General features: G+C 41.2%; 1 protein-coding gene across 1 annotated transcript in view; it reads left to right on the plus strand.

Annotated features, from left to right (window-relative positions):
- Nucleotides 1-13646, plus strand: part of MRPL40 (mitochondrial ribosomal protein L40) — a 94311-nt gene extending 80665 nt beyond the window's left edge. Inside the window, exon 3 of the mRNA XM_044068776.1 lies at nt 11785-13646. Within this exon, the coding sequence (XP_043924711.1) occupies nt 11785-12094 (310 nt within the window). The 3' untranslated portion in view covers nt 12095-13646. The remainder of the gene's footprint in view (nt 1-11784) is intronic.
- The last annotated feature ends 680 nt before the right edge of the window (nt 13647-14326 follow it).

Raw genomic sequence — 14326 nt, forward strand, 5'->3', positions numbered from 1 at the left:
TATATTTTTGCTACCTTTCTATGGGCACCTGACATCTGGGGCAAGAAAAACTAAAGAAAATGGCATCTGCTGCATGTTTTATACCCCTGACGACCTGATGTCATGGAAGAGGAGACCGCAACTGACGCAGGACCCAAGACTTTGGAATTCGGACAGACTGAGAGCAACCTGCCAGCAGATTACCCAAATGTAATGACTGCAACAGTGAATACACTCTAACATCTACATTTATGGTAAGTGTACACAACTGTACTTTGCTAGGCCTCCCGAGTCCCTCCAGATTGCTAGTTAACGTTCCAGCCGCAAACCTACTCCCAAGCAGGTGTCTGCCTCCCCTCCTGTACCTCAGTCCCAGTTGGTAAAGATGGCTGGTGATCTTTCCCTGATTAGAGGCTCTCATCTGCCCCCCCTTCCAAGAGGGCTAGGGAATTATCTCCTGATGTTTTGTCTGTCTCGGATTCTGAGATTTCCAGTATGTCTGCTGGTGAAGTAGGAAATTCTCAACTTTTTTCTGGCTTTGAGGATTCTGATGCTGAGGACTCTCTCCCTTCTGCCTCTCCTCCAGAAGATTTTCCCTATGGGGATACTTTGAATACTCTTAGAGTGCATTTTAAATGGGAATGTCAAGATTTTCCACAGTCTAAGAAAAAAATCAGGGAATTTTTAGATTTGCCACAGCATAAGCCTTTGGTTATATCTCCAGTTTTGGGAGTTGTGGATGATGTTTTCATGGAAAATTGTTTAACTCCTAATTCTGTCCCTCCTGCCTCCAGAAAACCAGATGGGTATTACAGGGTTCCTGAATCTCATCAATTCCTTTTTAAAATCCCTTTTGCTGATCCAGAAATTATTTCTCAAGGCCCCAAGGGTGTTAAGGTTACTATAGCTAAAAACCCTGTGCCTTCTGATAAGGAATCTAGAGCTTGGACAGATGGGGTAAAAAAGTTTATACCTCTGCAACTCTTGCCATTAGATCTGTGATTTCTTTTTCACATGCTTAAGTATCAGCAGCATACTTTGGGGGCTGTTGAGGTTAAACTTGGAGATATTCCTTCCATGGCGGAGAACAAAGATTTACAAGACTTACTGAATTCTGCCACTTTAGTTAATAAACATTCACTTCATTGTGGTTTTGACACTGAAGGCTTCCTGCAGAGCAGCAGCCACTGGTTCTGTAATTAGAAGGCATGCTTGGCTCAGGGAGCAGCCTGTCCCTGAACCAGTTAAATCTAAATTGCTGGATGTTCCTTTGCACAAGGACAATCTTTTTAGTAATAAGGCTGAGAAGGTACTAAATAAGTTGGAGGATAAGGCAAAATCTATGCAAGCTGTAAAAGATTTCCTTCAGGTTCAGCCTCCTAGGTTAAGGCAAAATCTATGCAAGCTGTAAAAGATTTCCTTCAGGTTCAGCCTCCTAGGTTTAGTAGACATTATCATTCCAAAAATTGGTCTTTCTCTGATCCTGGCAAGCAGGGTCGCTCTAGGCATAGGAGTTTCAGATATTCCAGAAGCCAGGCTTCTGCCCCTCAAAGGGCTAAACAATGGCATTCTTCTGCTAAATCAGGGAGTTCTAAGCCAGCTTCCCAAAGCAAACATTCTCAATGACTCTGGCCTTCTTGTGCCTACCTCTGCAGACCCTGGGTTTCCTTTGGGGGGAAGGTTAGCCAGGTTTGCAGAAATATGGTCTACCATCACAGACAATAAATGGGTTCTCAGTATAGTAAATCAAGGTTACAGGTTTTACTTTCACACCTTCCCTGTTTTACAAGGATACCCAGAACCCTCAGGGCAGAGGTAGGAACTCAGATTTCTTCTCTACTGACTGGGGGCTATAGAGCCAGTTCCTGCAAATCAGGCAGGCCTAGGTTTTTATTCAAGGCTTTTTCTGGTACCCACTTCTGGATCTGTCCATTTTGAACACTTTTCTGGTGATTCCCAAATTCAAGATGCTCACCTTTCAGCAATTACTACCAATGCTGGGCAAGGATTCATGGCTGGTAACTTTGGATCTCAAGGAGGCTTATCTGTACATCCCAATAAGGGAAGGTTGCAGGCAGTTCCTTCGCTTCAGGGCTGGGGAGCAACACTTTCAGTTCTCTTCATTGCCTTTGGCTTATCCACTGCTCCCAGAGGTTTTACAAAGTGCCTGGGTTTTTGCAGGCAGAGAAACATTCTAGAAAAGGATTTGGATTTCCTGAAGAACATTCTCACCTCTTTGGGTTACACTCTCAACGAAAAGAAGTCAAAGTTGGTTCCTTCAAGGGAGATGGTTTTCCTGGGAGCAAGTCTGAATACAGCCCCAAATGGTATTCCTCCGTCAACAGAAGCAAAAAAATCTTTCCGCTTACTTCATGAATTTGGCAAACATCCCAGCTCTCTGCAAGGTAATTTCTGCAAGCACTGGGGTTCATGGCTTCATGTATTTTGATGATCCCATATGCAAGGCTACATATGAGAACTTCAATGGTACCTCAAGAATCTTTGCTGTCAACACACACGACTTGGACTTGATTCTTCCCCTGATTCCCTGTCTACAAATGGAGTTCCTCTGGTGGGCGACAGCCTGTTTTCAGAACAAGGGTCTGCCTTTCCGCCCACAGCCTGCCAGCCAGATTCTCACCACAAATGCCTCATGTTGCAGGGGGGGCTCATATGGAGGGCAGGGGCATACAGGGGACTTGGAGCACCCAGCAGATTCATCTGCACATAAACTTAAAAGAATTGATGGCAGTGCAGCAGGCCTTGCTGCCTTTCAAGGACCTACTCTACTGATCAGAACAGACAATACCACAGTCATGTGGTACATCAACAAGCAAGGGGGGACACTCTCTTACCCCTTGTGCAGACAAAAGCATGAGACTATGGTCCATAGCAGCATCCATGGGCTTACATCTAATAGCCCAGTATCTTCCAGTGAGGCTAAACTCCTTGGCGGATCATTTGAGCAGACATGTTTTGAATCCTCACAAGTGGCAACTGAACAGGGACATTCTGTCGCATCATTCATCATTGAGGCACCTCACAAGTCTGTCTTTTCTCCTCTCACCAATCATTTCCTACCAACCTTCTGAACCAGGGAGTTTCACAACAAAGCTTGGAGGGTGGATGCGTTGTCCTTCCCATGGACACATCTCTCAGTTTATGCATTCCCTCCTCTGCCTCTTCTTCCCAGAGTGCTGTTATAGATAAGGGACGAAAAACAAAGGCTATTCTGATAGCTCCAGATTGGCCCAGGCAGCATTGGTATCCCCTACTTCGCAGCCTTTCCCAGGCTCAGCCTTTGCATCTTCCCCTGGTACCAGATCTGTTGGTTCAGGGAGGAAAACATTCCTTCATCCTCATCTTCAAACTCTGCATTTAACTGAAATCTTTCCCAACAGGTGGTTGAAGCTCTTCATGAGGCCAGGAGGCCTAGCACAAGAAAATTCTATGCAGATAAATGGAAGAGATTAAGAGATTTCGCTCTTGGATGCTAGCGAAAGGAGAAGACTCTTCTCATCCTTCTCTTTCACTCATTCTTGACTGCCTAGCAGGATTGCTTAATAGTGGACTTTCCTTTTCTTCCATCAAAATTCACGCTTCAGCAATTTCAGCTCATTGTTCTTTTGAGCAACCCATTTTTTCTCACCCCTTAATGAAGCAATTCCTGAGGGGAGCTAGTAATCTTAGACCTCCCAGAAGAGCTCCTACTCCTGCTTGGGATCTTAATTTTATTCTGGAAAAACTTACTCTGCCTCCCTTTGAAAAAGCTGCCTCTGCAGATTTGAAGTTTCTGTCCTGGAAGACTGCTTTCCTTTTAGCTATTACTTCAGCTAGAAGGGTATATGAGCTGCAAGCCTTAATGGCAGTAGAACCTTTCACTATTTTTCACTCTGGGGTTCTCTGAGAACCATTTCCTCCTTTATGCCGAAGTTGGTTTCCAGTTTATCCCTTAACCAGTCTATTCACCTGCCTACATTGTTCAATCCCCAAAATAAAGGGGAAAGGATTCTGCACTCTCTTGATGTGCATAGACAGCTGAGATTTTACTTGGGACTAAATCCTTACAAAAATCTGAACAGTTATTGGTTAGTTTTGCTCCTGGGGCTCAGGGTAAAGCTATTTCAAAACAAACCATCTCCAAATGGATTGCTCATTGTATTCACTTTTGTTACCTGCAGCATGGGAAGGTTCCCCCTCAGGGTATTAGGACCCATTCTACTGGAGCAGTCTCTACCTCTGCAGCTGTTCTGAGAGGTGTGCCTACTAAGGACATTCTAAAAGCAGCTAATTGGTCTTCTCTCCATACTTTCACAAAGCGTTACAATTTACCTTTGTTTTCTAAATCCAGGGCTGGTTTTGCCTCTCTAGTTTTGGAGGGCCTCCTCACCAACCCTTAATCCTGTGATCCTTCCTCTACCCCCTTTGTCTTCTTACTGGGCTTTGGGAATCGACCCATATGTGAGGACTGCAACAGTGAAACATGAAGAACTTGGTACACTTGTGTCCACTTGCCATAAATGTAGATGTTCGAGGGTATTCACTGTTGCAGTCCTGGTTTCCCACCCCCATTCCCCCTTTTTTTCCTAAGGTACAGACTATAGATTTTTTATTTTTTGTATGACGTGTCCAGGGTGCTACCATTCATGGGTTAGCCTTCTTTTGGCGACTCCTGACAGTTAAGGCAAGAAAAACTGAGGAAATGGCGTCGGCTGCCTCCCTTTTATACCTGACATACTGACATCAGTTTTACAGCCAGTGCCAGCTGACATCATATACCAAGGACTCTGGTTTTCGGGCCGACTGAGGGCTACCGAGAGCCAGATAATCCATATATGATGACTGCAACAGTGAATACAGTCAACATCTACATTTATGATAAGTGTACACAACTGTACTTTCTGATTTACTGTTACTTTTCTTTTCTCACAAATTTCCTTCACTCGCTTCTTAATGTGTCCCATGGCTTCTTGTTCCTGCAAATTATCAGCCTCGTCTCTTTCTACCAGTTCTAGATGTCTGCGAAGCACATCAAACAAGCCCAAATGATTCATACATTGACATCTTTTATTGCTTCCAAACTATTCGTCATCCCCTTAACTTCTGCACTTGACACTCATTTGAAATTTAAAAGATTTTTATCTTTGTTCTTTTTAGAAATAGTAGTCCCTTTGTTTATTTCAAATGGTATATTTGACATAACTGTATATTTTTTATAGAAGTAGTCAATGGTCAGAGAATGTGTGCAGATGACTACAGAATCTACACAAATATGTGTTGTATCTATGTATGCATGCGTGTGTATGTGTCTCTGCATGTGAGTGTCTGTTTCTAAATTTTATGCTAATTCCAGAAGGCAGATTTTGGTATTGTAGTAGTAGTCTGACGAAGTGTCACATTCTGCTTTGCATTTTATCAGATGGACCTTATGGGGGAGTGGTGGTGTAGCTAGGTTATGAAATATTTCTTCCCTCCGAGAGAAAATGTAGTTATAAACTTAAACTACTGTTGTCTGCTTTGACTAGGGGTCAGATAACTGTGATTTTAAACTGGTTATATGATAGAGAGATGGAGCCCTGGCAGTACCACATATTTCAGTTATTAGCCTGAGTGACCAATGCTTAGGGTTACTATAATTCATTGTATGTGAAAGAGGACGAAAAAAATTATTTCGTCCTCTTGGGTTGAAGAGCAAAAAAAAAAGTGTTTACTCTTGTAGGACTAAAACTAAAGACCTTTTTTTTTTTTTGCTCTTCAGCCTAAGAGGACGAAATAATGTGCTGGTGTAGCAGCATATATTTTTTTCGTCCTCTTTCTACTCTTAGTTGAAGAGCAAAAAAAAAAAGGTCCGTGTTTGGGGATTTTTGATTGGGGATTTTTGATTGGCTTGTATACCGTATACGAGCCAATCAAAAACGCGCACAGCGGACCCTCTTCTGTTCAATGCGGAACATTAAGCAGTTCCGCATTGAACAGAGCTCCGTTTTTTGATTGGCTCATATACCGGTATATGAGCCAATCAAAAAAAAAAACAAAGTGGAGAAAAAACTCCAAAATAGGGATGTCTGCTTTTGAAAATTCTGCGATTTGTCCGGGTTTTAAAACCCGGGCAAATCTCAGAATTTTCAAAAACAGCCCGGACAGGAGCCCGAAAAAGAGGACGTGTCCGGGGAAACCCAGACGTATGGTAACCTTACCAATGCTGTTTTTTTCCATTCCTTGGGGAAGAGTACTGGCAGGGACCCCAGGAAGTGCTCCACCAGGGGATGTTCCTGTACTACATCCTATGGATCATGGGACTCCTGAGCACAAGCTTGCCAAGGAGCATGCATGCATTTTAGCTGAGAATCTCAAGTTTACAAGGGAATGCACTTGCACTGGGCCCAGCTAAGTGGCCACTGCATCATGCTTTCTGGACAGGTAATGTATTCTTAGCATACAGAAAACCTTTTGTCCCCTGATAGGTAATGATCACACTTCCTAGCTCTTGCCTCCCCTCTCATTCTGTCACAAGTTACTGGCTTTAGGAATGAGTGGGCCAGTATAGGATGGAGGCTGGTGATTTGGAGGATGATTTGGACGTGGGCCAAAAAATGGTGGTGATTGTAATGGTAAGCTTATCACTTCACAATGGGAAGTGTTTAGCTTTTTGTATGAACTCCACACCTTATGAGACATTAATCCCATTTGTTGGACCTCTACTCACATCAATACATCACAGAAGATGTCAACCAATGTAACAGCCCGGTAATTATTGGTATGATGTTCGTATTAATCATTGCTGCAGTAATCTTGGCTGTATGGGTTATAGACTGCCAAGAATATAACATTCATCCAGTTTCCAAAGCTTTGGGGCATCTTCTGTATGCCCAAACTGTTTGTCAGCTCAAGTTGAGATGGCTAAAAAGAACAGTTTGGGTGCCAAGCCCTTCAGATTTTCTTACTGCTAAAGAGTACACTCCTCTGAGGCATTCAAGGATCAACTGTCAGCTTGTGCATTTCCTTTGCCTGCAAAGATAAGTACCTTGGGGGGGGGGGTGCATTCCATTTAAAAAAAAAAATGTTTATTTTAGAACACTTTCCTGTTTGGGAAAGTTATTTTAGAGGTAGGAGTTTGTGTTTTAACAGACTGTCACACAAGACTGTACTGTACTTTTAAACAAGAACACTTTTTTTCCTGTCAGTTTAAAAGTTGTTTAAAGTGATTTAAAATAATGTTCTTCTGTGGAGAAACTGATTATTTTACTTTTGGGACTAACAAAGTGTTAGATTTTTTTCAAGCTAGCAGTTTGCCTCAGCCACAGGTGGGTGACACTGCGGTGACTCTGCTGTGACCATTAGTTGTAACTCTGACTATTTATCTTTTACCCCAGCTCCCTCTGGTGTGGCACCTACATCCACTGCAGACCGAGGGTTAGGCACATCCACTGCAGCTATTGGGGTCTCCTCAGAGGGCAAAGGAGAGCCACTCATCAGTCCTGGAGAGGGACTAGGGAAAGCTTCCGTGTTTTGTCAGAATGTTGTGCTCATCCCTGGGAAGCTGCTGCTTGTGCCATTAATAACACTGTTGGCCCCATTTTCTGTCAAAAATAAACTCCTCAGTCTTAAGTTTTTGTACACTCTTTCCAAACCAGACTATCTTTAATTAATCCTACTGCTGCTGAACATCCAGTTAATTCCTACTCTCTCTGATTGGGGTGGGATGATTGTGTGGGAAACAAAAGTGTAGGCTTCTGTAACTTTGATTTTCTGGATTTTGAATTGTGAGGCTCATGTTAGTTTTTTTTCTAACTAATTGTGAATGTGTGAGGAATGTTTTGTCTGTAGTTTCTGCTTGAGGAAGAATCTGCTTTAAATTAGTGATTTCTATAGTACAAATCACTACTCGTTGTATACAGTGTGTGTATGATTCATTTGCTACTTCTTCCAAGGCTGTGGCTGCTGGTACTGTTTTAAGGAGGTTTGACTGGCTGCATTTCAGACCATCCCAGATGATAAAAATGAAATGTTATTCTCCTTTGGGAGATTTAGGTTTTGGCCCTTTTACTGCAGAGGTGATCAAAAAGCATGATGAAGGGGGTAAGCTAATACAGGAAGTCTCAGATTTTTTCAGCCCACCTTTTCTAAAGAATTCTTTAATCCCTCATCCAGTTTTGGCAAAAAATTAAATAGTTTAAACAAAATGCAGGTAAATTAATGTTTAATAATCAATGGCAAAAAGGGTTCCAAAAAGAATTTTGGAACCTCCCAAGACAGTGCATCAAGTCCGAATGGCTTTTTAAGGGTCCCTATCCCCCTCACCCTGGCAGCCCCATTTCCCTTCCAGAAGGTCTAAAGTTCCACTTTTCTGTTTAGCATCAGATTTCAGGTAGGTGGGTTCTGAAGATAATTTATCAAGACTACAAATAGCAATAGGAAGAAATTCTTCCTTTCCAGGTGGTAATCCCCAACCTGTCTAGCACGTGCTGTCCCAGGGTGTGATAGAACCAGTTTCTCCTTCCCAGTTGGGGAAAGGTTTTTATTCAAGTATGTTTTTAATGCCAGAGATAGAAAATGCCTGACAACCAGTTCTGGATCTTTCTTTCCTAAACTTGTTGTGATACTGCACAGATTCAAAATGAAGTCACTTCACAACCTCTTACCTCTTCTACCGCATTTAAGTTTCCTGGTAAAGCTAGATTTAAAAGATGCTTATCACATCCCTGTTCATCCCGACTTCAGGCATTTCCTAAGGTTTAGTGTGTCTGAATCACATTATCGGTTCTCTGCCTTGCCCTTTGGACTATTCACTGTACCAAGAGTGTTCACAAAATGTCTAGCTCCAGTTGTAGCTCATTGCAGGCTACAGGGTATCCACATTTGTCAGTATTTAGACAACTTGTTTATCTTTGCAGAGTCTTTTTCAGAGTGTCTGGAATCTCTTGTTTGGGTGAGAGATCTCTTACACAAGCTGGGATTCCAAGAGAACATTTAAGTCTTTTGACTCGCACACAGTTGTGTTCCTGGGGTGTCACCTTGACACCTTAGTTAAGAGCTTTTCTTTTACAGGAAAGAATAGATCTTTATCTAGATTTGTTTCTAAGGTTTCCACTTGGACTTCAGCCACTACATGGGAATACTTCAGGATTTCAGGTCTCATGGCATTTAAGATTTTTATGATACCCCTGGCAAACTCCACATGAGAAAGATACAGAGGTATCGGAAATCTCTTTGGTGCCCACACCATCATCGTTTCTTTTTCAAATCCCAGTGCTTGGGTTTGTCAGAAGAGAAATCACTTGGTGGAGACACAAAATATCCTTAAATCAAAGTCCCCCCTTCTACCTCCCTGTTTCAAATAGTCCCCACAGAGTTTTCTTGGGAAGCAGTTTCAGGAGGGATAAATTAAGGTATTTTGGACACCAAGGACAGATGCAAGCACATAAATATAAAAGAGGTGCTTGGCCTGATCTAGATGCTCAACTCTGAATCGTCTTTCATCCCCTGGACCTCTTCAGGGTGTTGCAGACAGTGCCACAGTCATGGTACAACAAGCAAGGGGGATACAGGTCATAATCCCTTTGCAGAGTTGTCTTATCATGGGATATAGCTTTATAGCACAGTGTCACTCTGCAGGCATCCTACACTCTGTTAGAGCAAAACTGTGTGGTAGACCAGCTGAGCAGGGCAAGGACAGAGACTCGCGAATGGAAACTAGATCAGGAGGTCTTCCAAGATTTGATCCATCTGTGGGGAGTTCCTGAAGTTGATCTGTTTGCCTCCTCTCTGAAGAATCATTTGGCAAGATTCTGCTGCAGGACTCCATGCATGAAGGCTTGGAAGACAGATTCCTTTTCTTTTCCTTTGAGTGAAATATTCCTGTACATTTGTCCACCTTCCACTAATATCCAGGGTACTTCTGAAGATTCAGAAAGAATCCCCGAATATCATAGTGGTGACTCCCTTCCTTCTGGCACAGACAACAGTGGTTTTTCCTTCTTTTATAAACAGCCAGGGACAATTAACACAAGCTTCAGCACAGAGTAGATCTACTTGTACAAGAACTGGAGCTGCTTGATACACCCCAACACCAGTCAACCTCAGTTGACTGCCAGAATGATAGGGGTCTTAATTCCTTTTAGGCACCTGTTCACTGAGGATGTGCAGCAGGTACTAATGGAGGCAAGAAACCCTGCTGCTAGAAAATCATATATTATTAAATGGAAAAGGTTCTCTAGTTGGTGGCAAGAACATAACCACCACCTATTCAGGGCTAATTATTCTCTGTTTTTACAATATTTGTGTGAATTACTATCCTATGGCCTTTCTTACTCCTCTCTCTCAAAGTTCATTCACCAGCCATTTAAGCACGTCTACCCTTGGATCCTTTTCTTTAAATGCATTCTCATGTCAAAATGTTTTTGAAAGGGGTTTTACATTGGAGGCCTCTGATAAAACTGTTGGACCTTCCTTAGAATCGCAATGTTGTGTTACAGATGCTAACACTTGCTCCATTTGAACCGGCTAACCTGACTGACTTATGGTTCTTAACTTGGAAAACAGATTTACTGATTACTCTGACCTCTGCAAGAAGGGTATTTGAGTTTGTTAGCTCTTATGGGTGAGTTAGCTGTATCTCGTTTTTCATAGAGACGGGGTTTCTTTGAGAAATAATCCTACTTTTATGTCTGTTTACTTTAAGCCAAACTTCCAATCTCCCTGTGTTTTCTTACCTAAACCTAAAAATAGGGCAGAAAGGATAACTGCATACCTTGATGTCCACAGACAACTTTGGTACGATCTTGATTGAGTTAAATCTTTCAGATCTGATTTTTTGTTATTTTCTTGTGAAGGTAAGGACAGCCTGTGTCAAAACGGACCATTTCCAAATGGTTGTCTAAAGCTACTACCTTTTGTTATACTGAACCACATCTAAACTATTCCAGGCAGGGTCAAGGCCCACTGTCTTATGGTCTTAGCTTCATCTGTGGTGTTTTGGAGATGGTTGGATTCTAAAAGTATTTTAGAAAATGCAACTTGGTCCTCTTTACATACTTTTACGAAGCGCTATAGGTTTGATTATTTCTCTAGATTTAGATCAGGCTTTGCTAGAAACATTTTTTTCCAAAGGCTGCTCTACTCTTCTCCTTCCACATCCCAGATGTAAAAAGCTAGGTTAATCTACCATATAGTTAAGGGTACTGCAGTAGTGATCAACATGACAAACACAGAACAGATGGGCAAGTACATTTACCATAGCAGTAGATGCTCGATTAATCACTGCTGCAGTAGCCACTCCATCCATCCCCCTTGTGTTTTTGGTGTGTTGTTTATGCCAGGGTGTGGACTTTTATGTTATGTAATCCCTAGCTTTGCCTGCTACCCTTTCTCTGTTGGCATGAAAGCTCTTTTTATTCAGCTCAGCTCAAGCTGGCTGACAGTTTGAGTGCATGGAAGTTACCCTGAAGCTTTGGAAGCTGGTTGTCTGTTATGTCACCTGCAGGATATAACCCATGTAGGTAAGACTACTGCAGCAGTGATCATTTAACATGTAGTGTTATGGTAAGTTTTCTTACACAACTGTACTTTCCTAAGACACACATGAAATAAGAAAGATGGCAAATCAGGTAAAGATGATAAATGCACTTCAGTGTCTATGGGCTTAAATTACAGGAACCATTTGAGAAGACAGACATTTTTTAGCTGTTTCTATAAGCAGCTTTAATAATGTACCACCATTGATTTACTCTTTTTTTGTAATTAGTGGAAAGTAAAACTAATATTTCCTTTTTTATTGGCTGCTTAAAATATTTGTTTTTATTTTAGGGTGAGGGCAGATTCCAATCTTTCTTTTGAAGAAAGTGAGAGACGTGCTCTCCTAATGAAGGAATGGTCAAGATACAAAAAACAGCAACATGATGCGGAGATGAAAATGATCAACTCAGTGTTGGAGGCCCAACAAGAGGCACTGAAGGAGCTACGGTTGGAATCTGAAAAACTTTATCAGGAAGCAATTAAACGAGATCAAGATCTGATCCCTCTGGAGAAAGAGGGTCCTTCCCACACCCCACCCATTACAGGATACCAGGCACCTGAAGGCAAATACAATGACATCACAAAAGTATACACTCAATAAAATTGAAAAGGTTGCTCCTAGATATCCATGTGTATGCATTCCTGCAATGTACGTGAACACCAGAGGGGATTTAAACAAAATTTGTCAGCTTGAGCTAAAGTGTGTAAGAAAAGGATAATCAAGTTGAATATAAGCAAAGTCCTTTATCAAGAATATATGTTTTGTACCATTATGCAAATAATGAAAGTGTACTGTTGATTAACTGTAGTGTGTGTCTATCCCATGATCTCCTGTAAAGGTAACAGAGGACTTTTTCCTGTGGGTGACCTATACTTATAAACAGTTTGCTTAAGGCTTCAATTAGCATGCTAATTTGCTGAGGAAATGCAGCTGTTTGTGAATTAAAAGTACCCATTTTGTTTAAAGTCTGACATATGAGCCATTCTGGAAGGATATGATGGTTTCCAAGTTGCTTTCCTTGAATATGAAATTCTTCTTTCTTGCTTTTGACTAGATTTTTCTATGTTTTGGTGAACAGAGCTGAAGATTGGAGGGGTATAATGACAGTAACTGTATAAAAGTGCAGCCTTATGTTGCTCTGAGTAGTTATAATTAAAGCATTGACATATATTGAGAGCATCAAGCAAGGCAGTAAAATGTTCTTACCCTCATGTCTTTGAGTCTGCAACTGAGTTTGATATAACCACAGTGTATAGAGAACTGTCAGAATTAGAATAAAGAGCTAAGAGTATGGATAAGGAAATCTGTATATCAAGACGGTCATTTAGAATGGCTCATTTCATGTTCGTTTGAAGGCAGGTAAACACAAGTGCTGCAACAAGTCTGTGTGTATGCTTTAACACCCCTAATATTAGTCCAAAGTCAAGTAGGACCATATTTATTTAATATGACATAAGGCCTAGCATTGTACCCTGCCAAACGAACCTTAAACTGAAGTCATTCATGCAACTCCTATGGTCATAAATTCAACAAAACAAAAAATGTTTCAGAAATTATTTGAAATTGCACACGTACTAGTTTGGTAGCTTGAACAAGTGTGTCAAGTGCAGTATAAACTATTGTTCCAGCTTTCCAAATTGGTTATTGGCCTGCCCTCAAGGATGGCATGGAAAGTGGGAATGTTTCATGGTTTCTTAAGTTAGAAAAAATAAAGTTCCTTGAAAATTGCAAAGATTCACTGGATTTGGGTAACTGTGTGGTTCATAGATCTTGTTTTCTACATTTTCTAGCACTTGATAACTCATAGAGTTGGGTTAGTATATACAGAACTGATGCAGTTGGCATAGTCATGAAGAACCCTGGACAGTTGCTGTGTGGACAGGAATAAATGTTTTTTTATATCTATACGATTTAAATGTTTTAATTGTTAAACTAATTCTTAAAGTTCAGGAAAACACTGTACCACGCACAACACGTCACACCATTTACTTGGGTAATAAGCTAGAGTAAATGGGCAAATAATGCTGAAAAATGGTACAAACTTTAATGTTTATGTGCAGACCTATACCTGTCTCTGTGGTTTGGAGTGAGCAAGAAATTGGCATAGGGTCCACTTGACAGAAAAAAAATAATAAAAGAACAGATAAACTAATCCCACCATTTTGCCTTTACTTTTCTCCATGTACTTGTGATAGTCAGCCCTCTCATTCCTCATTCAGCCCATTTTTTTTGTGGATGTGAGCTGATCGTGGTCGTGGACACCATCACCCAGGCAACCACCAAGGTTATGTATTTGGCCTGAACCCATAATTCGGTCAGCTTTGTGTAATTATGTTGCAGTCGTGAAATCCTATAATCCATATCTTTAAGCATGTGTATACTGCACTGTGAGATGAAGATTAGCGAGTGAATTTTTACTTATGTGCTACATGCTTTTTATGCCTTTTCTCCACTAGGTGTCAGCATTGAAATGTGCTTTACCATCTCCATCCCCAAGCAAGGTTGAGTTGCTGTCTGATGCTTGCTTCCACCCTCCATAATTTGTTCCTCGGGCACATGGAGTTTTATCCTTCTGTATGGCAAAACTATTATTGGGCTCACCAATTTAAACTGTATTTATTTTCTTTAAGCAGGCACAGTTCTGAGAGTATTTCTACCTTCAGATGTGTTATGGACCACTTGCTTTAAACTATGTGTATATTTAAAATGGTGTATATATGAATTATCTAGTCTGATTCTTTTTCAGTCAACTACCAAGTTCATATAAGTAAAATTTATTTTGGTCCTAAAAATATCATTTGGTTATTGAGTGAGTGTTCATTACTTGATACA

This window comes from Protopterus annectens, chromosome 4.part0 (assembly GCF_019279795.1).
Source record: "Protopterus annectens isolate FY-2018-M chromosome 4.part0, PAN1.0, whole genome shotgun sequence".
NCBI classification, from domain to species: Eukaryota; Metazoa; Chordata; order Ceratodontiformes; family Protopteridae; genus Protopterus; species Protopterus annectens.